At 43.7% G+C, this 25,975-nt stretch overlaps 1 protein-coding gene across 3 annotated transcripts in view; it reads left to right on the forward strand.

Moving 5' to 3' along the window:
• The window catches only part of LOC111580372 (tetratricopeptide repeat protein 28), a 179,127-nt gene that overhangs the window by 53,778 nt on the left and 99,374 nt on the right, over window positions 1–25,975 (forward strand). The window contains exon 1 of one of the 3 annotated variants that reach the window (XM_023288099.3): window positions 2,375–3,301. The exons of the other annotated variants lie outside the window; for them this stretch is intronic. Within the exon in view, the coding sequence (XP_023143867.1) occupies window positions 3,275–3,301 (27 nt within the window). The 5' untranslated portion in view covers window positions 2,375–3,274. Of the gene's footprint in view, window positions 1–2,374; window positions 3,302–25,975 lie in introns of those variants that run through there. 3 annotated transcript variants of the gene reach the window in all.

The following is a 25,975-nucleotide window of genomic DNA, read 5'->3' on the forward strand; positions in this document are numbered from 1 at the left end:
AGAAAATGTGCGTCTTGTGGAAAAATTTAACAGTTACAGGCCATTTTACTAGAAACATTTTACGATTAAGTGAAGCAATGGCAGTGGCATTCAGAGAGGGGCCTCTAGAAGCTATTTCCCTTCATATTACTTAGTGACAGTATTATTGTTTTTGTATTGTGTTACAGCTGTACAGACTACAAAATAAGTCATGTTTTGGCTGTTGAAAGTGGTACAGTGATGAACTTTTATGCCTAACACGAGTCAATCTAAACTTACTCCATGAGCAAAGCTAACTCTGCAGACTAGCCTAAGTCGCCTCCGAACAGAACACACAGTTTAGACATTTTTGAGGGCATGATTGGCAAGAACAAGAAAAGGAAGCACAAACTTTTAAACGGCTCCAAGTTGTGGAAAATTGAAAGAGGGGGTTTTTGTTTCCCTCTGAAGGCTGGAGTCTGATTTCCTGTGCGGCTGTGATTGGGAAAGCAGAGGCACGCACAGGGAGCCTGCTTCTGTATGGAGATGCCAGATGACAGGCTTCACTACGACAAAGACTGTTACCAAACTGCGCAGTGAAGTGGCCTTTGATTGGTCATCAAAAATGCCTTTTGTGCAACAGTCTCTTGTGTAAACCTGTTTTTGATGGTGGGACTTCAGTGTGGGAGTGTGTGGTTGAAAGAGAACATAAATGTAAACAGTGCTTTGTCTTAGTGGTGTGTAGCACAGACCCAGCAGGAACCATTTGATAATTAGCCACGGGATTAAAAGCATTAATCCGTTATGGAGTGATTCAAAATATAGAAACGGTATCGCATACGCATGAAATAGCCCCTCCCTCTTTGACAACAAATGTGTTGTTTGATCACAGGGCCAGCTGTAGATGCGGGTGTTCTGTCAAACATTTTGTGCATGTTCATCCATGTGGATTACAAAGTGTGTCATGGACTGCCTCGGCACAGCAGGAGTTTGTCCATGAGGCCATATGTCAGCTTGTCCCATCCTCCTACTTGTCTTTTGTTATCTGAGTGACCTCAAGGAGCACTGCAGAACCTGCTGACCCTGAAGAGACACTAGCTTATTGACCAACTCACAGCTCCATAGAGTCCATTACCTAAACCAATTTAAATCAAAGCCTATTGTTTAAACTGACTTCACCGCACTTCAGTATCGACCATTTCCTGAATTTGCCTTTCTTCTATTTTGAGATAATTCCCCAACAATAAAGAACCTTCCTGTTAATGTTGCGGTTAAAGCGGTCACATATCCAGTGGTTATTTTGTGATGCTTTTTTTTACTGAATCAACTGGGTTCAGCACCAGTGAATCTGTTTTAACTGGTGATAACCATTCTGCTTTGGACCTGTTTTCTTTCTATAACTGTGGCAGTGATTGTGGTGAGCGGCCTCTTACCACTATACCCATGTCTCTGTTTCCTATTTTATATATCCCACTTTTTTTTCTAAAGTAATGATTAAAAAGTAAGTTCAAGCTGCAAAGAAATAGCTGCAGATATTTTCTCGCTCTAGCCAAACGATGCCTGAAAGAAAAGCTTTGGCAATTTTATGCATTTGATGGCTATGCACAGTAAAATATTGCACAGTATAGTGTATGTGACAGCTGCTCTCAGCAGGAAGAAACGGGGAAAGTGTACATAAACAGGGCTGTAGCTGTCTCCACTGTCCAAGGTTCTCTGTCCCTTTGTGAATTGTGCCTTTTATGCATGAATGCAATCTGCTGTTTCCAAAAAAATAATCAAGGACAGGTAGCTTCTATTGATAGAGAGCCACTGCAGCAGCAGAATGTGAAGTTATTGGAATCCTCTTAGGTCATTAACACCCTTTTAAACTGTTATGAGCTTATGCATTGCTGGATGTACAGGGAGCTGCTGAGCAGATGCACTGTGTCACTGTGGGTTTCCACTGTAACTGACAGCAGTAACATTTTTGGTGTTTTTAAGGGGAGAAAAATACAAATATTGTAGCAAACAATTGCAAGAATTCCACATGGATATTGTAGTGATGCCACTGGAGAGATGGCATTAAATTATCTACTGGGTGACTATATTTAAAGTGCAGTGGGTTAATTATAGATTGTTGAGGTGCTATTGAATTACAATTAATAGTCAAGCATACTAGCATATTTTACCATAAATGTATTTTTCGCTTGGATGGGAGGGTTTTTATTCGTAAATCACCAAACACCAGGTCAGTGTTTTGAACACATACATACATACATACATCTGGGACGAGTACGGCAGATTGGCACATGGCTACAGAGAGTGTTAGACTCTTAGGACCTGGGGAAATGTCCTTGAGCAACGCACCAAACCACAGCCCGCCTCCCGTCTGGGCGGCAGCATCAGCCCTGTGCGTAAATGCAAAGCGCACTTTTTGGCACGTCGGTGGCCGGCGGCGCTATGACCCAGCTCCCCTCTGCCTGCTCAGCTCCAAGTCTGTAAACTGCGAGGCTGGAGGAGCGCAGGGAAGGAAGTCATCAGAGAGCTGTAGTCCAGTTTGTTGCTGTTGCAGGGATCAGGATATCCTTCCAGCTCCTCACAGAAATTCCAGGGATTTTTTTTTCTTGCTCCCCTCCTCCTCCTCCTCCTTCTCCTGAAAGTAATCTCTTTGCTTGTCGCTCCGTCTCCGCCGGGCTCTGTTAAACTATTCCTCCACGAGTACTTCCAAAAAGTGTGTTTCGACCTCTGGAAAACGGGATTAGACCACTGTGATGATTATTTCTGCGTTTTGGCACACATTTCGTCTTCCTGTCGTTGCCTCGGGATCGAAGAGGGCGCGTTTGACATAGTTTATCCACGTCGCGCCGGACTAACGTTGTAGCCTAATTACAGGGACGACCTCGTTTTGAAAAAGTTTAAGAATAAATTTTTTCCTCATACACCGTCCAGATTGGTCCCGGAGGCGCCGATCCTGCGTGCCGAGTGAGGAGGGAGTGGGTTCCTAACTGACTCCTACTTTGGATTTACGCACAGGAACCATTCACCCAAGCGTTGCCAGTCGACACTATGTGGCTCTGATTTATTCTCCGAGCTCAACTGTGGATTTAACCGCTGTATGATTTCTGTTGACTGGGCTGTCTCAAATTAAAAATATATATATATATATATATTGCCGCAAAGCTGAGACTCGCACACCATCATGCATCGCTTCTTGGAGAAAATCTGCTGCAAAATCGAGGGAAGTCGAGAGGCAGCATGACTTGCGCTCTGGATTTCTTTGAATCTACATTCCATTCTCATATAATATCTTAATGCTGTTCAATTTTGGTTTACAAATATGATGAAATGGCAGCCCCGGAAGAAGGTGAGTCTGTCTGATATATATTTTAGCCCCACTTATGACGATAAATAAGGTTTCTGTGGTAGATCACAAGTTGGCCACAGATTGCTGCTCTGTCTATTCCTTTACTACACATGATAAAACCTATTAATAGCAGTAATCACAGCGGCACTGCACTGTACTAAACTACACTGAAGCGTAACCAAAGCAGAAGTTTCTATTCTCTTTCCACTTTGGTCTTTTTGGGCATTTGCATATTTTCTGTCTCAGTCTGTGTAAATCATGATGAGGAGACAGTAATCCACTAATATGTGCTGCCCTGTATATAACCTATATACTTGTGGATTAATAGTGCACATCCTGGGGTATAAAATTTGTACACCCATGTGCATGACTATGTTAATCTTTTCCACTCTGACCCGTGTTTTGCATGTTCTGCACCTCATTACTACAGCAGACAGGCCTACATTCCTGATCTGGACTAATCAAGACATCAGTGATTAATGTGTGCGAGAGGGAACCTCTGCACTAGTGGGCACACACTCTCCAATCCACTGTCAAAAAGGGAAATAACCTTGAAATTGAAGCATTCTGCAAAAATATGCACATAAAAGTTTCCGAATGAACCGACACCTCTTCTTCCATGCCCTGTTTTTGATGAGTATTTGAGAGGAGACGAGAACATGTGTCCTGCTTTCTTGTTTCCATGATTAGACATACATTTTCTCTTCAAGTCTGTGTTGTTATTGCTTTCTCTTATTGCTCCATTTTCATAGCCTCGGGGTATTACAGAATGGAAAATAGCTGAAAATCATCTGGGGTCTATAAAAAAAATTGGTAGCACAAAAAAATGCCAATGCTTGAGGATTTTTACCAGCAGGGGGCACTTGTCTGACAAGGAACAGTGTTGCTTTGCAGAAGTGGGCTTTGCACTGGTGTGGAGTCAAAGAAAGGAAAAATGAAGGGATGAGTAAAGATTTCATTCATTTATCAGTTGTTTTGGATCATTCTAACTTTCCTGTAACTTTCCCTAAAGACTCTATTAAGCAGCAGCGTCTACATTTACAAGATTTTTCCTTGTGGTCCACATATTTTTTCCTCCTCAGCTGCAGCATAATGAAGATTTTCTTCCTTCAAAACTAACCAATATGGACTATAACTAGCAACCGATGCCATAAACTGTGTAACTATGTTAGTACTGGTGGTATTCCTTCAGTGATCTACGGTATGCTGTCTCCTAAATGAATGTCTCTGTGCTGTTTGTTCTGCATCACAAGTGTCATTAATGTGGATAATCTCATCTTGAAAGATGAGATGAAAGCAAATTATCAAAACCAAGCTCCTTAATGTCGAATTATCTACAGAGAAAATAAATGCTGTGAGCATGCCCTAATGATTTCTACAGCTGTGCGGTGTATCTGCCAGAATCATCCGTGAGACACCCCCCTTTGAGGACTAAAAGCCTTTCCTCGCTGCAGGAACTGATTCCTTACCACACTGCAGTCATATCTGCTCAACTTGAAATATCATAAAAGTAACGCCGTCCTTCATGTATAGATTATTCTCCATGAATTTCACCGAGGTGAGCGCACCAGATCAGTCATTTTGGTGGCTCTCATCAAGGGGGAAAATGGTTCCTCTGTTTTGTGTGATGTTGATTAATTAACCTGTTGGTGTTGTTGGATGCTGGATGCATATGTATGAGCACTTAGAGCAGGAAACACGCACCCACAGAGCAGTGTTCAATATTTTGAATTACTTGTCACACACATAGTGTGTGTACGTGTCGTTGTGTGTGTCTGACATTGTCCCTTCACCCTGAACTCTGTTTCACTGCCAAGGATGTTCTCTGGCTTGGATATTGCAAGTAGCAGGCAGGACGCTGGAATAAATAAATAAAAAACTGCTATTGTGTTCTGCATTGTAAAGAAAGCAATTTCTTCAGAATACAGTTCTCACTTTAGAAAACACACACACACACAAAATGTCACAAAAGATCCCTGAATTTTTTCTGGTCTTGCTTCTTGTTTATCAGCTTTTCAATCAGTCTCTCCACTACACATGAGGAGCGATAGAAATCAATAGAAAGTGTAGGAGAATCATATTGATTCAGGCTGAGTGTCCAGTCCACCTCCTCATAATGGATTACACTAATGACTCAAAATTTAAAATGTTGAATAGAAGAGCGCGGTGCCTTTAATGTTGCTGGCAGAAAGCTTGTCTGTTGTGAGAAGAGAATAAAACACTTTTTTTCCAGGGGATTGTGCGATTAACTTTCTCTTCTTGTGATTTGCTCTGAACATCTGAGCCGATTAAGAGAGACGGCCTGTTACACAATGTTGAAAAATGGAAGGGGAGGCGTATGACTCAAGGCTTCCATAGACTTGTATTTCTGGTAAAGACTAGACGAGGCTGTCCAGCGCTAATCAATGTTTTCTGCAGAGATAGCTATTTGATGGGCTTGAAAGCCAAGTGCAACATAGTAAAGGTGGCTCTTTTCCCTTTAATGACTGACTTATGTTGTGTGTTTGTGAGGTTAACAAGTTGCAGTGTGGGTTTGGGTAGGTGTACAGCAGAAACCACTGCAGTCCTCTTTGGTTGTGTTACAGTAGAGGAAAGTAAGTAAGTATTAAGAAATATGGACAGTACCTGTCCTGGGGGGAAGGTAACTCAGGGAGTCAGGTAAGAAATGGCAGTATGCCTGCACTGAAATTTATGAAAGCCACCAGTTTGCTTTCAGATAGTGAAAAAGCTGCAGTATTGTTGGTTTAAAGGTTAGAGAAACACTGCTTTTTATGTCTTCATATGGTTGTGCATGTGTATATACAACTCCAAAGAGGTTTTGGACATTAATTATGGGCTCCAGCGGCTTGGCAAGTTTCAGTCTGTCAGACATTAAGTCTTTTTCCTTGTGTGTGAATCTTTTGGGCTGAAAATATGTTGCATGCTTCTGTTTTTGCTGCAAGATTGCCAGAACATCCCATGTTATCTTGAGCAGAACTGCTCACAACCTGCTAAGATGTCGGGTGGTCTCACGTTCCAAGGCCAGGCTCCTGCATTCAGAGTTCACATTATGCCTTGTGGCAGTGTGACCACGTCAGAAGGAAGTTAGTATTTGTTTTTGTGGTCTTGCCAGATGTTTCTGTGGGCTTCACACAGTTGACATAAGGCCTTCTCACCTGAGAGGGACAGGATGCCCTGCTCTTGTTTCTGTGGCCAGAGTTGCTGGGAGCTCTGACTTTTGCCATCAGCAGGCGCACTGTTACATCCCTGACGGTGTTCACTGACTTTTTACCTCCGGGATATTCTCATGCTGCTTTTCCTCTTTGATTTGGTATTATTTATGAGCTCACTGGGGGGAGGGGGGGGTAAAGGGTAAAGGGCTATCTCTCTCCCCCCAGTGCTCCATCAGCCCCAGCGACGTCTCATGGCTGGAAGCAGCACAGCAGTTTCGGAATTCATTTACAGCAGGGGAAAACCCGTCAGAAAGTGAGGAGAAGTGCTGGAAGACACACATCTGAGGAGAGAAGAGAGCCGGCAAGGCTGTCACTGGTGGGGAAGACTCACTTGGGAGAATCTGAGAGTGCTGGACAAAGATTGAGATGCATCAGGGGGCAAATGAATGAGGGCTAGATTGTAGGAAATAAGTAGATAGATGGGTTGATATCGCGGAGAAGAAATGGGATTGCTGTAGACATTGGAATTTGAGTGAGAGAAAATGGGGAAGGGTTGGAGGCTGGAGAATAAGACGGTGCAGGAGATAGAGATTTGGAGATGCAGAGTCGTGAGAGGCCCTAGAGTGATGCAGCAGGGATAATTAATGATAGGGAGTGATAGCACCTGCTGTTCCTGATGCTGCGCTGTATTTACGGCGCAGCATGCCGAGTGGAACGTGATGCGGCTGCGTGGCCGCCCTCCTGGCCCATCCTCCTGGGGCGTGAAAAGATAGGGTGGGGGCGGGGGATTGGGTCAAGTAAGGAAGGGGATGGTAGCGTGGGGAACATCGACTCAGCAATACAGCTGAAATTTATGCGCTGTATTCGCTCTGTTAATCCCAGTTCACTGCCTCCCATTGGGAGAGCTGGACAGAGATGGAGGACAGAAGGAAGAGCTTCCTGGAATGCTGGTCCTCTCTTTTTCATACCATGATGCAGTGGTCTGCAGTGTGCAACAGCTACGAGCACACACCTTGCTGCCTTGTGAGACGCTCTTGGGAGTCCACTGTCATAACACAACAGGAGAGACAATGGTGACTCTGCCATCCTGCTCTCATTAATCCTCATTCCTGGGACCTGCACCTTCCACTGTGAATGTTGAGATGGATTTCTGGATGGCAAGTGGTAAATACAAAAAATTGATTTATGTGTTGAACAGTCCATTTGTAATGTTTCCCTCCAAGCCTCAGAGAGCTAATTTCTGATTTGCTACACCTTTCCTATTCCCCCAGTGCTTCCCTTTGAGCAAATGGACCCATGTTTGAGTTTATTGAGGCCATTGTTCCAGGGATGTGGTCAGCTGCTCCTGAGGCTCTGGAGGTGCCTGCCTCTGGGTGCCTCCGCAGGGAATAAAGCAGACCTGACTTGATGGACCACATCAATTGGAACACATTTCCTTGTTCTATGAGGTGGAACAGTCCTCTGCAGGACTTAAGCTCCATTCTTTTCATTCTTTTCATTGGTTAAGCTTCTGCATTATGTACTCAGTCTTGCATATAGTGAAGGGAGCCAGTGTTTCAGACATAAGCTGGATAAAACATGTTTTGAATAAGGACTGTCAATGGCACTAGAGCCACATCCCTGCAGCATATGGCCTTAAAAAACATGCATACTTTTCTCTGTTTCACAACATTTATCAGAGTACAGCTGCCAAAACCGCAGTTCCTACATTCCTTCATAACTCCACACTGGACCACTTCCAGGGGGCCAGGCATAGTATCAGCTCAGTCTTCAGGCTCTGCAGCTGTCTCCGACCAATGCAGGCTGTGTGTTGTGACAGACATTCGCCTCTAGTGTGTTCTATAGAAGGCCTGTGATCCAGTCTGGATGGAGACGTGTGAAGAACACCACTAATACCACCCTGCCTCATACTGATGCCCCTAAATCCCACTAATTCCATCTCTTCTTTTGTCAGAGATGGGATTCATAAGCCCTACTTTGAAGGCTCAGTTTTCCAGGAGAGTGTCCTTGGCTGAGCTGTTGCCTTTACGTAGCCAGGACTAGCCTTTCCATTCCTTGGATTGATGGTCTGCTTGGTCACCTGAGTGGTCAGCGTCTTGTCCTTGAGCAGATTATTGATGGTTATTGAGCGTGAAAAAAGCATGACACAACGAATCTCTGCATCTTCTTGACCACTGCCCACTTGGATGAAAAACATATAGTGCAATGGAGAAGCAAGCAAGATTAGTTTGAGCCTCTTTCTACCCCTGAGTCTTCAAGAAAAAAATAGGTGCTGTGCAGTGTTTTTGAAGTCAAACAGTGTAGCAGACAGGCACACAAACAGCCTCAACAGAGTGTTTCTCCGGGGGTCACAGAAACAACCAAGCCCAGAGCAGACTGTTTTAGTTTCCCTCACCGTCACTCTGGCCTAGCTGGCCTCGCTTCTCCTTACTTTTCTTGCCACACTGGATATGGTGGGGGTAGCAAAGGAAGGTTTTTACTGCTGGCTGTAAAATCCTGCATAATGGAAGGAGGAATGGTGCCGAGCGCGACCCCGTGAGCCTTCTGCATCCCCGTCTCCTAGGGCCTGGTTAAGCTGCTGTTCCCTCTTGTAAGTTTGGGTATATTTATATGAGGCTTATACTTGGGATATTTATGTCTGCCATATGTTTATAGTTGCTACGATATGTGGGCCAAGAGCGCTGCCATCCTCAGTGGGCTTGTCTCCTTAGGGAGATTCATGATTCCAGCTTCCTTAACAAGCCAGACAGACAGGTGGTGACTGACAGGCATACTGAGATAGATTCAGTAATGAGGACTACAGAACAAGCCTCTGTGGTCCACCCCCATGCTTCTCCTCAAATGATCTCATGCCTCATAGATTTTATATATTTAACTGTTGCAGTCTAATAGAGACAGAGCTACTTACAGTGGCCTCCTCCCCTCTTACTGCGTGCCCTCAGTCTTCACCCCAACAACGTTACCTCCTGTTGTGCGTGTTCCTGCGGTTGTCTGCAAGTGCTTTGTTTGTTGTTCCTTTCTGCTAAACTCTATGTTTGTATTTGTGGATGTGACTTTAACCTCATTGTGTCTCCAGTAATTTGAATTGCCACTTTGCTTTAAAGAAGTCGTGTAAAGAAAAGATATGAAATATCTGTGTGCTGATGAATATGTGTATCAACTTGTCCTCCTCGATGTATTTGTGCTGCGTTTCAAAGTGTCCTTTTTTAGGCGTGTGCATTGAAGGTGCTTGGAAAATGGTTGTCTTGACAGGTGAGCGATAACGTTTTGTCAGATAGGAGATGATTGATGGAATCTTTGCAATATTATCATCCGTCAGAGATAGTGAAATACTTTACCTTCTCCCTCTTTCCTCCAGCCTGTTATTCCCCTCCTCCAGTCCTCTCTGTTGATCTATATTCCTGCGACTGGGGTCAGAGGCCACATTAGAGCGCGTATTGTTCAGCAGTCTGGAGAGCACTCCAGTTACCACTGTGAAATCTCAAGAATCAGCAGCTTCTTAGCTGTTTAAATATATTCTGCCAGGCTGAGCGCTGCTACAGGGGCCGACCAGACACGACACAATGTCTGCGGTGTGCTGTTACATTATTTTAAGTAATGTCTACCTTTATAGCTATTTAAAATGTGTTTGCCGTCTTTGCCACCTGTCTGGGTGTTCTCCTTGATGAAATTGCGCTGAACAGGAACATGTTTAGTGCCGTGAATGCTACTCTGTCTTCTGCAATAAAAAGTGTTATGTGCACTCATTCTAGCTGCTGCAGTGAGGGCTTTAAAAAAAATTGTAATCACTCATTGGAACAAAACACTGTAACTTGGCACACAACAGTTGGTGTACTGCTTCAGGTGTGAAATTAGCCTCCCAATTTACATTTGGGAGTATATGTTAGCCCCTCCTCTTCGCCTTTTTATGAACAATGTTGTCTTTTTCAGCTTCAGAAAAGCCTGCAAGTGCTATATTTGTCTGCCGTAATGCTGCAATAGTGTATTTGTCAGAATGGAAAAGTTTATGTGCCCCATTAGGTCTGGATGAAGCTACAGCTCAGGTGTTCAGGTGCTGAGTCAAACTGCTGAGCCTGGTGCTATAATGAATGGGCATGTTGTATTTTGCAGACAGGATGCTTCTCGTTTGTTGCTGCTAGGCTCTGCGTGTTTTACAGTAGTGCACCATGGCCATCACTGTAACATAGCTATGCTGGCTGGCATTTGGACATGTGAAATTATCCATGCCTGAGTCTGTCAGTGAACATGACTGCGCGTGTCCATCAGGCTCGGATCAGCTGCAGCAGCCCTCCACAGGCTAAGCTGCCTGCCTTTAGCAACTCCATGTAAGGATGTGCAGCTGAACCTGCACACAAACTCCCCACCTTGAAGCATTTGGTTATATTTTTCTTCCAGACAACTGGGACATTGTATTATTTATAGTGTTACAGAGCACGCAAGCTCAATAGCTACCAGACTGAAATTCATATGAATTCACATTAACTCCTCGGATGCTATAAAGCTTAAGCATAGTTGGTTTTGAGCTAAGCTGTTGACATTTACGCCAACAGATCGTTTCCCCCCAGCCTTCTTCCACTCCATCCCCTCATTCCTCCATCTCTGCATTGTGCTGCTGCTCCCAGCTAACAGAGTTAGGCCTCAGGCAGAGCAGGTGCAGGCTGCTGTGATGGTGGCTCTTCCGATGCACGTACACGTGCACGGTGGACTCGGGGGAAACCGGTTGGCTGAATACCACGCTCGGTGAAATGGCAGACCAGGATTGTTTGTTGGAGAGGAGGAAAAGCTCTGTGCTGCTTGTATTTTGTGGTCTAAGTAGAGAGCGAGCAGGTGTTGAGAAATTAAAGCCGTTCTCCATGTGTCAACATGCTCTTGATCCTAAAGGAACAATTTAGATTTGGTAAAATCCTGTTGACAGTCCTGGGTGTTTCTCTGCCAGTTGGTGTTTTGAAGTGTGTGTTTTTGCACTATGTTAAAAATCTAATTTAATAACTTAGTTTGTCTCTGTTGTGATTCTGCAGTTGATGAAATTACATGCTTCAATGCCCTAATCAATACAAATTGACTGAATCTCGTGGCTTAGATTCATTGTCTTTGGTAAACAATAGCTTTGTTCATCAAGAAACCATGTTGTCAAACACTGCACGAACATAAGAGCCCCTGTTATACATATGGATTAATTTCCTGGGGAATGCACTGCTTATCTTAATATTAGAATTAAAGTGTGGAGAAACAGTTTGACATCTAATCTCTTGCTCTTCTTGTTTCACTAGTGTCTGTACTGTCTTTTTTGTTCATGCTGTGCTTTGTTCTGAAAAATAAAAACTGACTTGACATTTGAAATGGATTTCTAATCAAAATGAGAGACAAATGTAATGGCTGCGTGATGGAGCTGTCAGCCTGACGAGCGTCTGCGAGACAGCTTTGATAAAATACTTTGTAATTCTTTATTTCTTCTACAGCAGTGATAATTAGAAACTGATGAAAAATGTGGAACAATAGCAGAACTGCAACATTTCGGGTGCTGCTTTTCCTCATTGCATGGCACATGTGACACATGTTTCCTTTGAAAATGGAGTTTGTCAGTCTTCCGTGCAAAGCGTGGCAACCAGACAGATGGACTGGCAGGTTGACAGATAATGGAGATGTGAATGTGGCGGCCGACACTCCTTCGGAGACACCTCTTTGACTGTTATCACAGACACTTGTTCCTATAAAGAGAGACTCATTTAATTCCCTGCCCTCGTTTCCTGCAATGACGGAAGCTGTCGCCCTGGCACAGGAACTGCTAATCTCAGGAAACTTGCACAAAGCAACACACGACAGAAAGATGTTTTTGTACCTACTATTAGCGCACGTTCTGCGACTTCCGTTTCTTTCGCATTAGCTATTGATGCACGTGCATAGTTGTCACAATCAGAGCGCGTCTTTAAGTGCTTTCCTGTTTGGGAAATTAGCGTCAAATGATCTTGTTTGAGAGCTTGTCTCTTCTTGGCTTGTGCGATGGTGAATCCCGGGGGATTTGTGAGAGGATTCAAATCGGAGGTTGTTGAGAAGAGGGGGGTTATGAAACCTGATTAGAATATGGTTTGAGTTAATTAACCAAGGATTTTTTTTTCTCATTCCATCTATCTATGTGTAATCTAATTACAGATGGTGGTTTTCCAGTTCCTATCAAATGAAAACGTAACCGGTCCCAGGAGGAGGTAGGAGAGTGGGGACTCCTCCCAGTCACTCACCCTCCTCCTCCTCCTCCACCTCCTGGTCTCATCCCCTCAAAGCTGTGCTGAGGAGTTAACAGATGTAATGTCAGAGCGATCAGGAAGCTTTGTCTCTGATTTCTGCGGTGTTTGGTTCATTCCGCCAAGTGCCCTGAAACTGCCAGTCGGTCTGTCAAATGCGCTGTACCTGTGTCTTCATTTTTTGAATTCGGAATGAAAATGCCGTTGAGTGTTACCTCCACGTGACTTCAGACAACTAACGCCTCCCGTGTTGTGTTACCGTCTCAAACAATTTGCACACGTGACTAGTTGGACACAAATTGCATCATGCTTTTGTTACAAAGGAGAACCATGAGAGTGTTGTGAACAGATATTGTAGCTGAGCATTGGTGTTCCCAAAGGAAATGGTGTTGCTGCGGCGCATTTCAGCTGCAGTATGGACTTCAGACATAATTATGAACAGATGGCGTAGGACCTCTCATATTCGTTTCTGTCGTCCTTCTTTCCACTGCCTTTGTTCTGCAGGCTTCTTTCCAACTTCTTTATGTCTTTCTTTCAAACTTCTCAGAGTGTAGCAAACTTCTTCATGCTGACATGCTCTTTTGTTTCTGCTTGTTGAATATCTGAGCAGCTCTTGTCATGCTAGCTGATTGGGAAGATCAAGAGCCGCTCTTCAACTGCAGTCTCTTTGTATAAGAGAAGTTAAAGGCCAAAAATGCAATTCAAGCACTTCTGTCTACCCTCAGAGATGACACTCATATTAGTGCCAACGTCTTGCTTTCCTGTCTCACATCTTTTTCCCTCCTTTTTTCTCTCTGTCTAAATTCAAACCCCCTCATCGCTCCCCATCTAGCTCTGCATATCCTCTGTACTCCATCTTTATGTCTGTGTCTCTTAGGAAGAAACAGCCCTTAGCTGTAAATTGGCCCATTTCTCACATTTCATTTCCGAAAGTTGAGGCAGGTAGAAGAAGCGAGTGGAGGGAGAACCTGCTAGGCCAGCACATTGGTAAAACTGTGAATTCATTAGTCTCCCTAGGTCCTTGAAACAAGAGAATGAGAGCTTTTCTCAAATAACCCCCTCATTTATTTTTTCTGTATTGCGTTTCTCCGTGGACCCATCAGCATATGTACACAAGCATCTTATATACAGGCCATGAAATGAAACAGAAGCAGGCATTTAACACCGAACATTTTGCAGCACACCAGGCTCAGTGGTTTCCTAAGTGAAGAAAAATATCAGGACATTTCCATTATTCTGCAAATGTGTTAGGCCGCAAAAGCATAAAATTAGATATCTGTGGAGCATAAAATTAATTCTGAGACCTCTACCAAAGGTCAAAGGATATTTTCAAACTAAACCCACGATTAGCTTCTTGTTTGACATACAGTGTTAATGCTTGGTAAGAAGTTAGCCAGTGTGGAATTGGTATGTCCAGTCACACATTAATCCAGCTTTGAAGTCTTTTAAGTCTTTTGTGACCTACTAAGGATTACAGATGAATTTCTCGTATTGTTTTGATGTAAGTACATAACATTTGAAACGTTATTGAAGTTATTAGTTGCAGAGGACTTCGCGGTTTTCAGTTTGGGCACTTTCCACGGCCACAGATTAGGTGAAAGAGAGGGTAGCAGCCAATTCCAGTGATATCTCTGTCCTGCCGTAGACTCCCCACTGTCTGTCTGCAGTCCTCTACTTAGTGAGAAGAGCACTCGCTTCTCTCTAGCAGCCCAATTTGTCAAGATCACTCATTCAGATTGGTGTCATTTTGAGTGGGGGCTGGTGCCTTTAGAGAGGGATGATTACGGTAAAGGCAGATGAAAAGGCAAAATGCAGATGATCCTTAATCTCTTTTTGAGGAGTCGCACCTCCTCTAGTTTTAGCTCACCTCCTTATCTCATGATTCCATTTCCTTTTGTTCAAGGTCCTCCCCGTGTCCCGTTGACCTCTCATTTTCCCCCTTGATTTCTCTCTTTCTTGATCTCCTCTCTGCACTTCATTATCCCTTCTCTTTCGAAATTCTGTTTCCCACTGTACCATTCTGCCCCTTTTTCAGTTTCTATTTCTTCTCTCTCTCCTCTCCGCTTGGCAGCAGACTCCTTTAATGTGTGGACGACACAGTACCGACCCCGTGTAAATATGTAGGCTAATCTGGGCTTTCATTAGTTTGTGTACATGAATATTGCATGACTGGTTCTCCTGTGCTAGCCCAGATTAGTTCTCAGTCTTTTCCCTTGGTTAATTGAAAACCATTATAACTGACTACAGTCAGGAGTCGTGCTCCAAAAAGCTCCTTTCTCAGGCAGCGCTGAGGCTTCTCTGATCTCTCCTACCTCCTCCCGTCAAACCCAAAGCCCGCTTTTCAAATGGACACCAATCAAAAGGCTCTTCTGGGAGAGGCAGAGCAGGGTGATGGGAAATGAGGTTAAGTGTGCAGACTGACTGACCTTCAATATTGCAACGCCTTCCATATCAGAATCTGACAGCCCGTGAGAGTGTGGAAAGAAAGGGCTTGGTGGGACGAGTTGTAATTGGACTGGGATACCAGAGAGTAGATGAAGCATTTGAGACTCGGACCTGTCTATTTTCAGTGCATGAAGGGTGTGAGATGACAGTTTCACCTCTGTGGTTTTTTGACAGGCGCTTCTCCTTATTTTTGACCACAATAAACAACAGACATTCATAATACACACACTTAATCCTGTATTAGTTCGGGTGGAAGAAGCCAGAAAGACAGCTGCAGCATGTAGAAAGTGTCAGCACTGAGTTCATCATTTTATGCTCTGTATTTTATTTTTTTTTTTTTTGCTGCTGTTCAAAAATTCAGAAGAGTGTCTGTGGGGTGCTATTTTAAACAGGCCTCTCCCTTCTCTATCTGATCTTTTCGCTGTTACTCGGGGATATGGGGGGTTGAGAGAGGAGTGTGTCGAGACTCTTTGGAAACAAGGTCCTCCATCTTGCCCCCGGACACGGTCTCCCTATCAAGCAGCTAATTTTATGCAACCCTCATCATGCTTTGGGAACAGAGAAAGAGACAGAGAGAGATATTATCTTCAGGATGGTGCCAAAATAAGAAGAGGAAATTGAGTGGAAACTCTTGCTATGCATAAAAGCAAGCGGTATATCATCATGGGAGCATGTTTCCCTGCCTCCATCCTCTTCCCTCATTTATTATTTTTTTCTAAAAGAGACTATCTTACTGTTGTGGGTTTGCCTCTCTGTTTCACTTTTTATGTGCTGGGAGGGTGGGAGATGTGAGTTTGTGTGTGCAAGACATTTATACGTCTGCTGAGGTGGATGTACTGTATATACGTGTGCGTTTCTCCTAGAACATTTTGCCAGCCCCTATGGTGAGTGCTTACCCAAATCACAAGACACTCACTACAATTTCATGCGTTTCCCCACCATTATTTTCTCTGTCAAATATTTTTCTGCACTTTTTTTCTGCACTCGTGTGAGCTTTTTTTAAGAAACGTATCGAGATTCTATTTTCTACATGGACCTTGATGATGTTCTGCTGACACATTTGGATACCATTCACATTATTTTTCAAGAGGGATACTCGAGCATTTTCTTCTTCTGCACAAATAAAAAACATGTCATTCCCTTCCTCCTTCCCCCAGTTTCCCCTCTCTATTTCTGCCACATGACACTGCAATGCTGGCAGGTTTGTGGTGAGGCTTCAGGAATGGAAATGAGATGCGTGGTGGCACTGTGTCAAAGAGCAGCAGATTGAACATTAGCCTGAATCGTCCAGCAAATGTTTGCAGATTTTTTTTATTCAAATTAGCCGAGAATATTGGCTCAGGAGCCAAGGGTGCAGAGAGAGTTCTGCAGTGGACACCTGCTCTATTAACCCCACATGATGTGTTTGGGTGCGATCGCATGAATTTTCACAAGTGCGAGGTAGCATGCAGCATGTGTGCTATTTATGTTTGTCTCAGTGTTTGTGCTTGTGGCCCAGGAGAGAATGAAAATAGAGAACAGAAACTTAGACGTAGCCACCTTTAGCAACTTATTAGTTCTTATATTGGGTATGTCTGCTTCATGTTTGTTTTCCCGAAAGCAGAGTTTTTTCTCTTTTTGTCTTACATTTAGTCAAACGATGAGTGTAAACCTGAGCAGAGGGAGGCTGCTGCAGCCTGACTTCAGACAGGATTATTTATAGTGTATGTGCCTGTCGTTTGTGTTTGACTTATGGCAGGGTCACAGGATGTGGGTGGATTTAGGTGCTACTTTATCACTCTTGCCTTGCCATTCTTAATCAAGTCACGTCCCACCCTGTCAGAGCGCTGGGTCACCTCCAGTATCTGCATCTGTATCTGTGTGTGTGTGTGTGTGTGTGTGTGTTTGTGCCTGTATGTATAATGTACACTGTATACTTTGTACTTGATGCCACTTGATACTATTGACTTGGACCACACATACCACCTCACTCCACACACTGATGACACGTATAGATGATTCTGTACAAAATTAGACCTAATGACTTAAAGAAAGTTCCTGATGGTTTATTATTGCAGGACATTTGCATTCACTGTAAACAGTAGATTCAAATTCTCTACTAATCTCAATTACTAAGTTACTGTGCGTTTACTATGGTATTTTATGCAGACAGTTTAAAATAGAGACACAGTGTTATTTAGTGTTGCACTCCTGTAACATTGTGGGACTCAAGATGGTCAAACAAAAAAAGACAAACAATTAATGCTATTTTTTTGCACACTTACAAAATGCAACAAGAGTTTACATTTCAAGATTAGAAGGGTGGTTGGTGGCATAGCTCAGCAGACTTGAATTGTTTACTTGTGTTTTCTTGAGTAGTTTGGTTAAATTTAGGCACCAAAACTACAAGGTTAAGCACTTTATGTTTAAAAATGAATTGCGGTTTGAATTCAAATCCACCCCTGTTATGTTTATTACATGTTTGTTTCCAGTTTGAAGGGTGATGGCCACACCCAGAGATTTGACATACACTTAATCACACCATTGCAACAGGTCGCCTTTGTTAATGGGGTTACTTAGTGTCCCGACTAGCCCATGTGTGTGGGAATGATGTGCGATTTTAACAGCCGATGATGATTTATTCAACCAGGTGCAGTCCGACTGAAATTCCAAACTCATTTTCTAAGAGAGTATTTGCCACGACTCCATCATCAGCGACGTGCAGTTAGTGAAAATACAATCCAATCATAAATTCACATCAAGTGGTACCAACTAACGCGGCCTTGAGAGTGTAGCATTAAGTAGGAGTGGGATGCAGAGCCGAAGCTCACTTCTGTATAAGTCAGCATCCCTAGGTTTTTGTCATTTTAAAACGTGTCGTCTTCAGAACCAATTAGTGCTGATTCAAGAGACCTCTGTTCAGGAACATTATCAGGTTTCATGCATTTCATCCAGAACCACAAAAGGTGTTATCTATTCAACTTTGTTTCATATATGCAGTAATATTCCCAAATGCCAGAAAGCAGATGTGTAAAATCAGTGTAGATGTTCTTTAACTGGAGAGATGTGTGGTATCAACAACTGTAATGTAACAGTGTCATAACACATCTGCCCTTGTGCAGGTTTGTGGTGTTATATTTTTACCGTATATGGCGTATTGCCCTCAGCCCTCCCTCTCTGTCCTTGGTTGGTTTGTGTGTGCTGACAGTGGCTGCCCTGTTCTGCTTTTAACCTTAGTCTAAAGCCATGACTGATGGGATTCACAAGCCTCCTCCTTGCTTCACCTCTCACAGATGATATATGTTTGTATAGAAATTTACCTTTGCCGGTTTGTGTGTGTCTGCGTGTGTGTTTCAGTGGGCCTGTGTGTGGGTGTGACTGCTGCTTGACACTGACCTACGCTCAGCAGTGTTGTGTTCTCTATTTCCTTCTGTGGGATTTGTCTTTGTGTAATTTAACTGGGTAAGAACAAGTGTCTGCAGCTCTCCATTGCGAGCGCCTCTTGACTAGGTCTCGGCTGACTAGATATCATGTCAGCCGGGTATTAAATGTTTAATGCTAGTGGATGTAGAAGATTGCCTTCTACTTGTCCTGATTAAATATTTAGGGTTGTCTGAATGGTGTGTTTGACATTGCACGGTGGTAAGGGACCCTGTTCGCAGTGTGGGAACATAACTGACTGCCAGCTGTCTATTTGGTTGTGACTACGGTGCAACTGGGACCTCGACTGAGTATAACTGGTGGCAGACACAGAATGGGAGGTGAGAGGGGAGGTTATATTTATCCATGTCCTTCCCTCTGTATAGAGAGCCCTGTTTCCTCTTTATACAGCACACCCCTGCCTCTGACTGAGAACCCTGCTTTGTCCTTTTGAATTCAGGGGACACTAGAGCAGGATAAATCCTGGATGGCATATAGACCTAATTTAGATGTGTGCAGACTACTGTGAGCCATGCACTGTGTTTCTTAGTTTAACTTGCTGGAGACGGCAAATGCTGCCAATTTAAGAACACTGAAATGGAGTATGCATTAACAAAAAAAAAATAATGTTTCCGACTACAGTAAAAATCCTCCCAAGGAAAAAGATTGAGGCTATTTCAGTTTCCATCTGGAAAACACTGCAAAGTACAAAGACAGGCTTGGATTAATATCTTAAAATCAAAGAGCCTCTCGCACACTAAATGGCCTGATCCATTTACCTGACATCTTTGCCCACACTTATAGTGGAAAAGATTGGCAAAGCAGCCATATTTTTCAGTTGCTGATTTTGCTTTATAGTGGATGCTGACAGAAATACTTTGATACATGAATAAATTCAAGCTAAATTTACTCAAATCCATTTTGTAGCTCTTTCATTAGTTGGTAGATCAAGCGCTTTCATTTCATCTGTGACGACAGCACAACTTGGATTTCTAGCATTGGCAACAGAACACAAAACAGCATGTGAAATACTCAGATTATTAAGCTGCCTTGTTTCTGTCTGTTGAATAGACCACAAGTAAGTGAGGCAAATAAATGAAAATATGTCTGGAATGTTATCTCTAAGCTACTGTACTCTGTGCACAGATACCGTCCCTAGAAGTTTTGACTCTACAGTATCAGAAACATTGGACAGAGTACTCACTGAACATGCTTCTGTGATGTCATGTGATCAGTCTGATCCCTCCTTGCCATATCCACCAAACAGTAATAGGTGTTCAGATATCAGAATCATATCTTACCATGAGACGCCTGGGATCAATTCAGGAGACACCTGGTCGAACCACAGACCACTTTACAGTGCTGGCTCACACTGGTTGCATTGTTCTGAGAAGCTCACAAAGGAGACATGCACACAGAACACATTCTGCAGAGAGGACATGATGCATTCTTTTGAGGTTTACGATGTACTGAACACCCTGGCGCTTTTCCCCTAGCATACACATCCATATTCACATCCGTGAGGCGAAGACAATCCAGCAGGGTGTCACCCAAAACAACTGCAGTCTGTAACTGGGTAGATAAAGAGAAAGCAGGCAAACTTAGTCCAGCTGGAAAGCATTCCCTCTGGTCAATAGAGGAAGACAAAAGTAAGCAAAAAGCATGTCTGACTGAGCCGGTCTGCTTGGCTGGCCTGCTGGACGACCCACAAAGGGACACGGGGGATTGATCAGAGGAGTAGACCTACACAAGAACAGCCTGGAGGCAGGAGAAACCGTCTGCTCTACAGTCACATCCACTTCTGAAGAAACAAATGCTCAGAGGATGAAAGTAGACTGTATTGATGTGATCACTCCCTGAGCTCAGTAATGCCACAATGTAGGCTGTGAAGATGCTGGGATCAAAGTTTGTCCTATGTAGTCTCTATAGTTTCAGTGGTGGTTGAATGGTGCTGATGTTTGCCGGCCTCGTCTTGCTCAACGTTTTACGGAGTAAAAGACAGACTCAATGTTGTATGTTAACAGTCAAACCAGTCTTACATGACAGTGTGGCAGATGTGACTTTTATGTGATGACTGAAAAAAGAGCTTTAGAACTCTAAGCTAATGATTTAGAGGGGGACTTGTTGTGGTTTTGCACAAAATAAGCAAATTTCATGACTGTCTGCACTTGCTGTCTATTCTTTACAGTATTCCAGGGGTTTGTGGTTGGGCTGTAATGCTATTTTCATTGTGTGGGTCTGGTGTTTGCGCTGGCATCTGTTTGTTTGTTGTACCATTCTTCTTAGGAATGTTGTTGGATCTCTGCTTTTCATTAACTGCACTGCGGCAGAGAATCGGACCCATGATTTAAGGAGGGGTGGGCGGTATAACCATGTAGGCTATTGTAGTCTTGCTTGGGATCTCTAGTAACATTGTTCTATATCACAGTTCATTAATGTTCCTGTGATCCTGAGGCCCCGTTCCAGCATTTAGACTGAGGTCAGCAGGACACGGTGCTGCTTGGCAGGAACACACTGACTCAAATCACTGCTTGTTAATATGCTAATGTGCCCACATGACTCATTGGGTTACACATAGAATGATAATCTTTTGATTTCTCTAATTTTATGTCTGAGACTGCACGAAGATGACTTTATTTTTCTGTAGCCATGCATAACATTTCCCCACAAATACACCCCTCAAGGCAAACAGGGATGTTGTGCCCAGTGTTTAGGGAACCTTGCTGGTTGGATCAAGGCAGGATAAGTGGTTAAGGTATGAAGCAGCTCTCTTAGGCTCTGTTATGGCTGAATGGTTTAGCCATAATCCGATTGAGCAGGCTGGGGGGACTTGATGGGGCGGCATCAGGTCCTCACAGGCAGACAACCAGTGCGCCCACACCTGCCACTCCATGTCATTTCAGTGTTCTAGCTGATTACCGACAGTAATTAAAAATTCTAATTATATCTGATTCACTGTCTCGCAGGATTTGTAGAAATACAGATTATTAGCTGGTTTTGTTTTGGCTCAATTACCCACTTGCGTCTCACGAGAGCTGTCACTCGTAAGCTCGAAATGAGCTCTGCCAGCTCGATATCTGCAACAGCACATCGCAGCTCTCAGGCCTTAACACCTGCAAATGTTAACAACAGGTCTGCCTCTTGGTCAGTGTTGCTCTGTAATGTTGAAGAGTTAGAACAAGGTGCTTTCTTGTGATGAGAGGCTTACGCATTTGGTAGCTCCTGTTCAAGAATGTTAATGAATATTCATGAGAACAAGTAAACAGATGAGCAGAGTAAAGTATTCAGAGCAGCGTGTCATTGGAGTTGTTGAAGTTTAACCAGTCGCATCCACAGAAAGCATGAGCAGGATTCCCAAATGGTGAAAAGAGGGGGAAAAAACTTCTTCAGATTAAAGGCAAGAAACCAGTGGTGGAAAACATGAGTGGCAGAAGCAATCCTCTAAAGCAATCTATAGCAGCCCATCCAACCTTGAAGGAGCGTACAATAGCCCGAGCCCTTTCCTCAGCATTAGCAGTCTTGTGTGGGATGCTGTATAATCTACCTGCCAGATTAAGATGACATGGTCATTGTCTAGAAGAGAGAATTGAATTATGGTGTGTGAAGGGGGTTTAAATGAGATTATACAGAAAGAACTCATCCAGCATGCGTGAGATGTGCAAAGTCAGGCGCTCCGCATGCCGACTACACTTTCTCTCTCGTTCACGCACACAAACACACTCTCACTTGCTGCACTCATGCAGTGTGAGCTGATTTGCATACACTCGAGCACCAACACAAAAAGATGCAAATAACAGCGCTTACACATGCAAATGCACATGTTCACACATACACACTTGGCCTACATTCAAACGCCAAACTGCATTGAGGCTCATTCTCCTCTGCTGTGCTGCATTCTTATATGCAGAGGTGATATTTTTTTTCCTTTTTTGGTGACAGTGCTTCTGGTATCTGTTACTCTGTTTTCTGCCCACTAATGTGTTTACAGCGTTGGCTCGCAAGGGTTCCTTAACATAAGTATATGGGCTAATCCCCAGGATGAGTGCGATTAGCTTAACAACTCTGCAGCATATTTAGTACATGTATCTGCTCTGTTTAACTGCAGCTAATCTTCTCGCACCCCCAAACAGCTGAGTTCTCATGATCCTCCCTCTCCATGTTTACACTTAAACTCTATCTCTTTTCATGTTTTTCCTCAGGCCCTGTGTGAGTGTATGTGTGGATGTTTTCGCTCTTTCTCATAGAACCGTAATAGTTATTTTGGTGGCCGATGTATCCATGTGGTGTTTGTCTACCTGTGCTTGTGCCCATGTGTGCATGAGCCCTCATCCACGATGCAGTTTAAATCCCCCGGATGCTGTTAACTCGGAGGATATTACTGTGTATGCCGGGCAGAAATATGTTTCGAGATTCTGTAGCAGCAGCTTGCCATTTATCTTTATTGATCATCAGGAGATAAGATGCTCAAAGACTTTATAATAATAGTGATGGTATCAATTAATCACATTTACAGTATTGTGCTCCATCAGATAGGATGTGATCTCATCCTTCAGAGCTGCTACATATACCCCAATGCATGTGTGTCTGTGCCTTTACATCAACTGAGGATGGATGGATTAGAATTAGCAGATGGACTGTATTTGCATTAGCCACCGGGGTGCTAGCACAGACGGAGTCAATCTGTTGTGCCGGGCTGAGACCAGGTTGTTGCTCACTGGGGTAGAGCCAGGCCAGGACACCCTGTCTGGGACTCAGCAGCAGCAGCAAGGGGTCGGGGTGGGGCCAGTCTGTTTAAGGTTAAGGAGATAAGGAGCACAGGTGGAAATGTGGACACTTTGGGTTCAGTAGCCGCTTGATCCTAATGTGTTTGGCAAATGTGGAAGCTAGCAAAAAATTGGACACTGAACCGTGGTGCTACTCTGCTGAGGTGAGGAAAGGGGATATGACTGGAACATAAAAGGAAATGAAAAGCAGGAGGTTAGAAGTTGAAGAAGGCAAGTACAGTGAGAGGAGGGAGGGCAAGTGAGGGGAGCTCAAGAATCCAAAACCCCTTGCAAGAGTTTTGGAGTCAATTAACACGCTTCCTGATATATTCATGCTTTTTCTTTTCCCTTTGTTCTCCGTCCTCTTGCTTGGTTATCATAGTCATAAGCTCTCCGCAGGGGGCTGGTTGCAGTGTTTTGCTCAGCGATACTTGTGTTTGTGTCAACCATGACATTCCCTGCAGAAATGGCCAGATCTTTCCTTCTTTTTTCTTGGTGTTTTCTCAGATATCTATTCCTCTCTGCGTTCTTCCTTTGAAAATTGAAACCGCATGCATTCAAGACAACATTCTGAACTAGCACAGACGCACATTTCAGCCAAAAGCTGTGACAACACTCTTTTTCTATTAGATTTTTTAAAATCAAATTACTTTGCTGGTACTGTTTGTGTTATTTACAAATCGTATATGCTGTCCTGTTGAAAGCAATATGCTGGCTGTAAACCCTGCCCTTTACAATAACAAGTCCTGTTGTGATTGTGTAAATGCTAACAAATGAGTCTTGGAGAGGTCATGCAAGCCAGACTGTTGTGATTATTGCTTTTCAGGATCCATAGAAATCGATGTGAGCTGGCTTTCCTAATAGAAAAGGGCAAATTAGAGACATGAGGTTGTCACCAAGCGAGTGCCACCAGCAGCCACATGAATGGCTGGATGAAAAGAAGTGGTCATCTTTGTTTTTGTTTTTTTTGCCTCAAGCATACAGTGAGGATTCCTTTTTTTCAAGGGGTAGCTTTTGAGTTAAGAATTATGAAGTGATAGCAACTTTTCAGCATCTACCCCGAGACGTGCTTTGCAGTGCAAGACACAGAGATGCTGACAGATAGTTAGTGGATTGTTTTAGTAGTGGTTTGCAGCCATGTGCAGCTCTGGAACAAAAGGACATCGAAGCCTACCAGTCCTCCCAGTTTTTAAGCTTTAGAGCAGGCTTCTATTTTGGGAAAAATGCTTCTCTGGGAGAACAAGAGAGTTAAGGAAGGGAGAGTAGGAGCGGCAGACTTTTTTTTTTATTGCACCCATTACATGTCATCACTCCAAACTAATCATGTCCTGGAAATTGAGCCCGAGGAAGACTGCTGAGCTTGGAGTTCACTCTGCCTCCCTCCCCCTTCCCCCACTTTTTTTTTCTCCAGTCTTCCTCTCTATTTCTCCCCCGTTCTTTCTCCCACCCTCACATCGCTTTGCCTCTTTATCTCAGTCGAATCTGTAATTCCCTCTCACTCCACCCATATCTGTGCCTTCCTTTAATACTTTCCTTCTCTTTGCTTTCTTTTTACCCCTCCCGCTCCATTTCTCTTTCGCCCCCTCTCTTTTAGCTTTTCAGCCTCTCTCTTCAGTTTTTCACTGTTAACTACTGAGCCAGGGAATAGTGGCTCAGCTTCTCTACACTGGATTGTTTGCTCTCGCACAAAGAAGTGGATTTTCAATTAAATTGGCTGTCATTAGAAAGACGGCGACACGCTGCCTCTGCTGAGCCGTTTGCAGCATGGCCAGCTTTCACTCTTGCTTTGATGATTTTCCTCGTCGTCGTTCCTCTTTCTCCCTTGTCCTGTCTGAGACACTCGAGCTCCATGTCTGTGTTTTGTATGTCTCAGATGTGGAGCTCCAATACCAGCGGTTAGGGCTCCTGCAGACCCGCATGTGATATCAACTTCTACAGTCACATGGTGGAAGTCTGCAGCGTGTTAAGATGCTGACTGAACCAAAGACCCCCTGTCTGGTAATTGCATTGGCTTAATAGTACCGAGAATGCTATCTCCTCATGACAGGTGGTCACAAGATGTGGTGGGATAAATCACTGCATAAATTACCCACAGCGGTGGAATGGCAGTTTTGCTGAAACGGGGGAAGTACAGGCATGTCAAGGGGAGAGGCGATAAGCAACTGGATGGGAAATGTGATGGGAAGAGAGGACTTAACCATGACACAGGGGAAGCGGGGCTGTGAGTGGTTGAATCCTGAATGCATTGTGCGCACTTGTTATCTTCCAATACAAAAACACAAATAATTCAGGTCTGGGTGAATGAGTTTGAAGAGCAGGAACACAGGAGCCTGGGGACAGACAGCATACAGATTACATGCGTGGTCTATCCTCCAGGGTGGGGAGAAGACGCCTTTTCCTATAACACGGCATTTTCATACATATTTGATCCTCTCCTGGCTGTGATTACCAGCATCTCCCTCCACTTCCAGTCTGTCCTCCTGTGTGTGTGCGTGCTGCACTTGTTTGTGTGCGTATATATGCACACATTGTGAGAAGAAGGGGGCCAGTTATATTAGATTTGGCAGAGGCAGCACAATTTGTCTGACATGTTGAGGGAGAAGATTAGAGAGGGAAACACAAAATGTATTCAGTATTACATTCTCATCTCACAGCTGTAGCAATTGATTTTTCTAA

Source organism: Amphiprion ocellaris, chromosome 6, assembly GCF_022539595.1.
Source record: "Amphiprion ocellaris isolate individual 3 ecotype Okinawa chromosome 6, ASM2253959v1, whole genome shotgun sequence".
Lineage (NCBI taxonomy): Eukaryota > Metazoa > Chordata > Actinopteri > Pomacentridae > Amphiprion > Amphiprion ocellaris.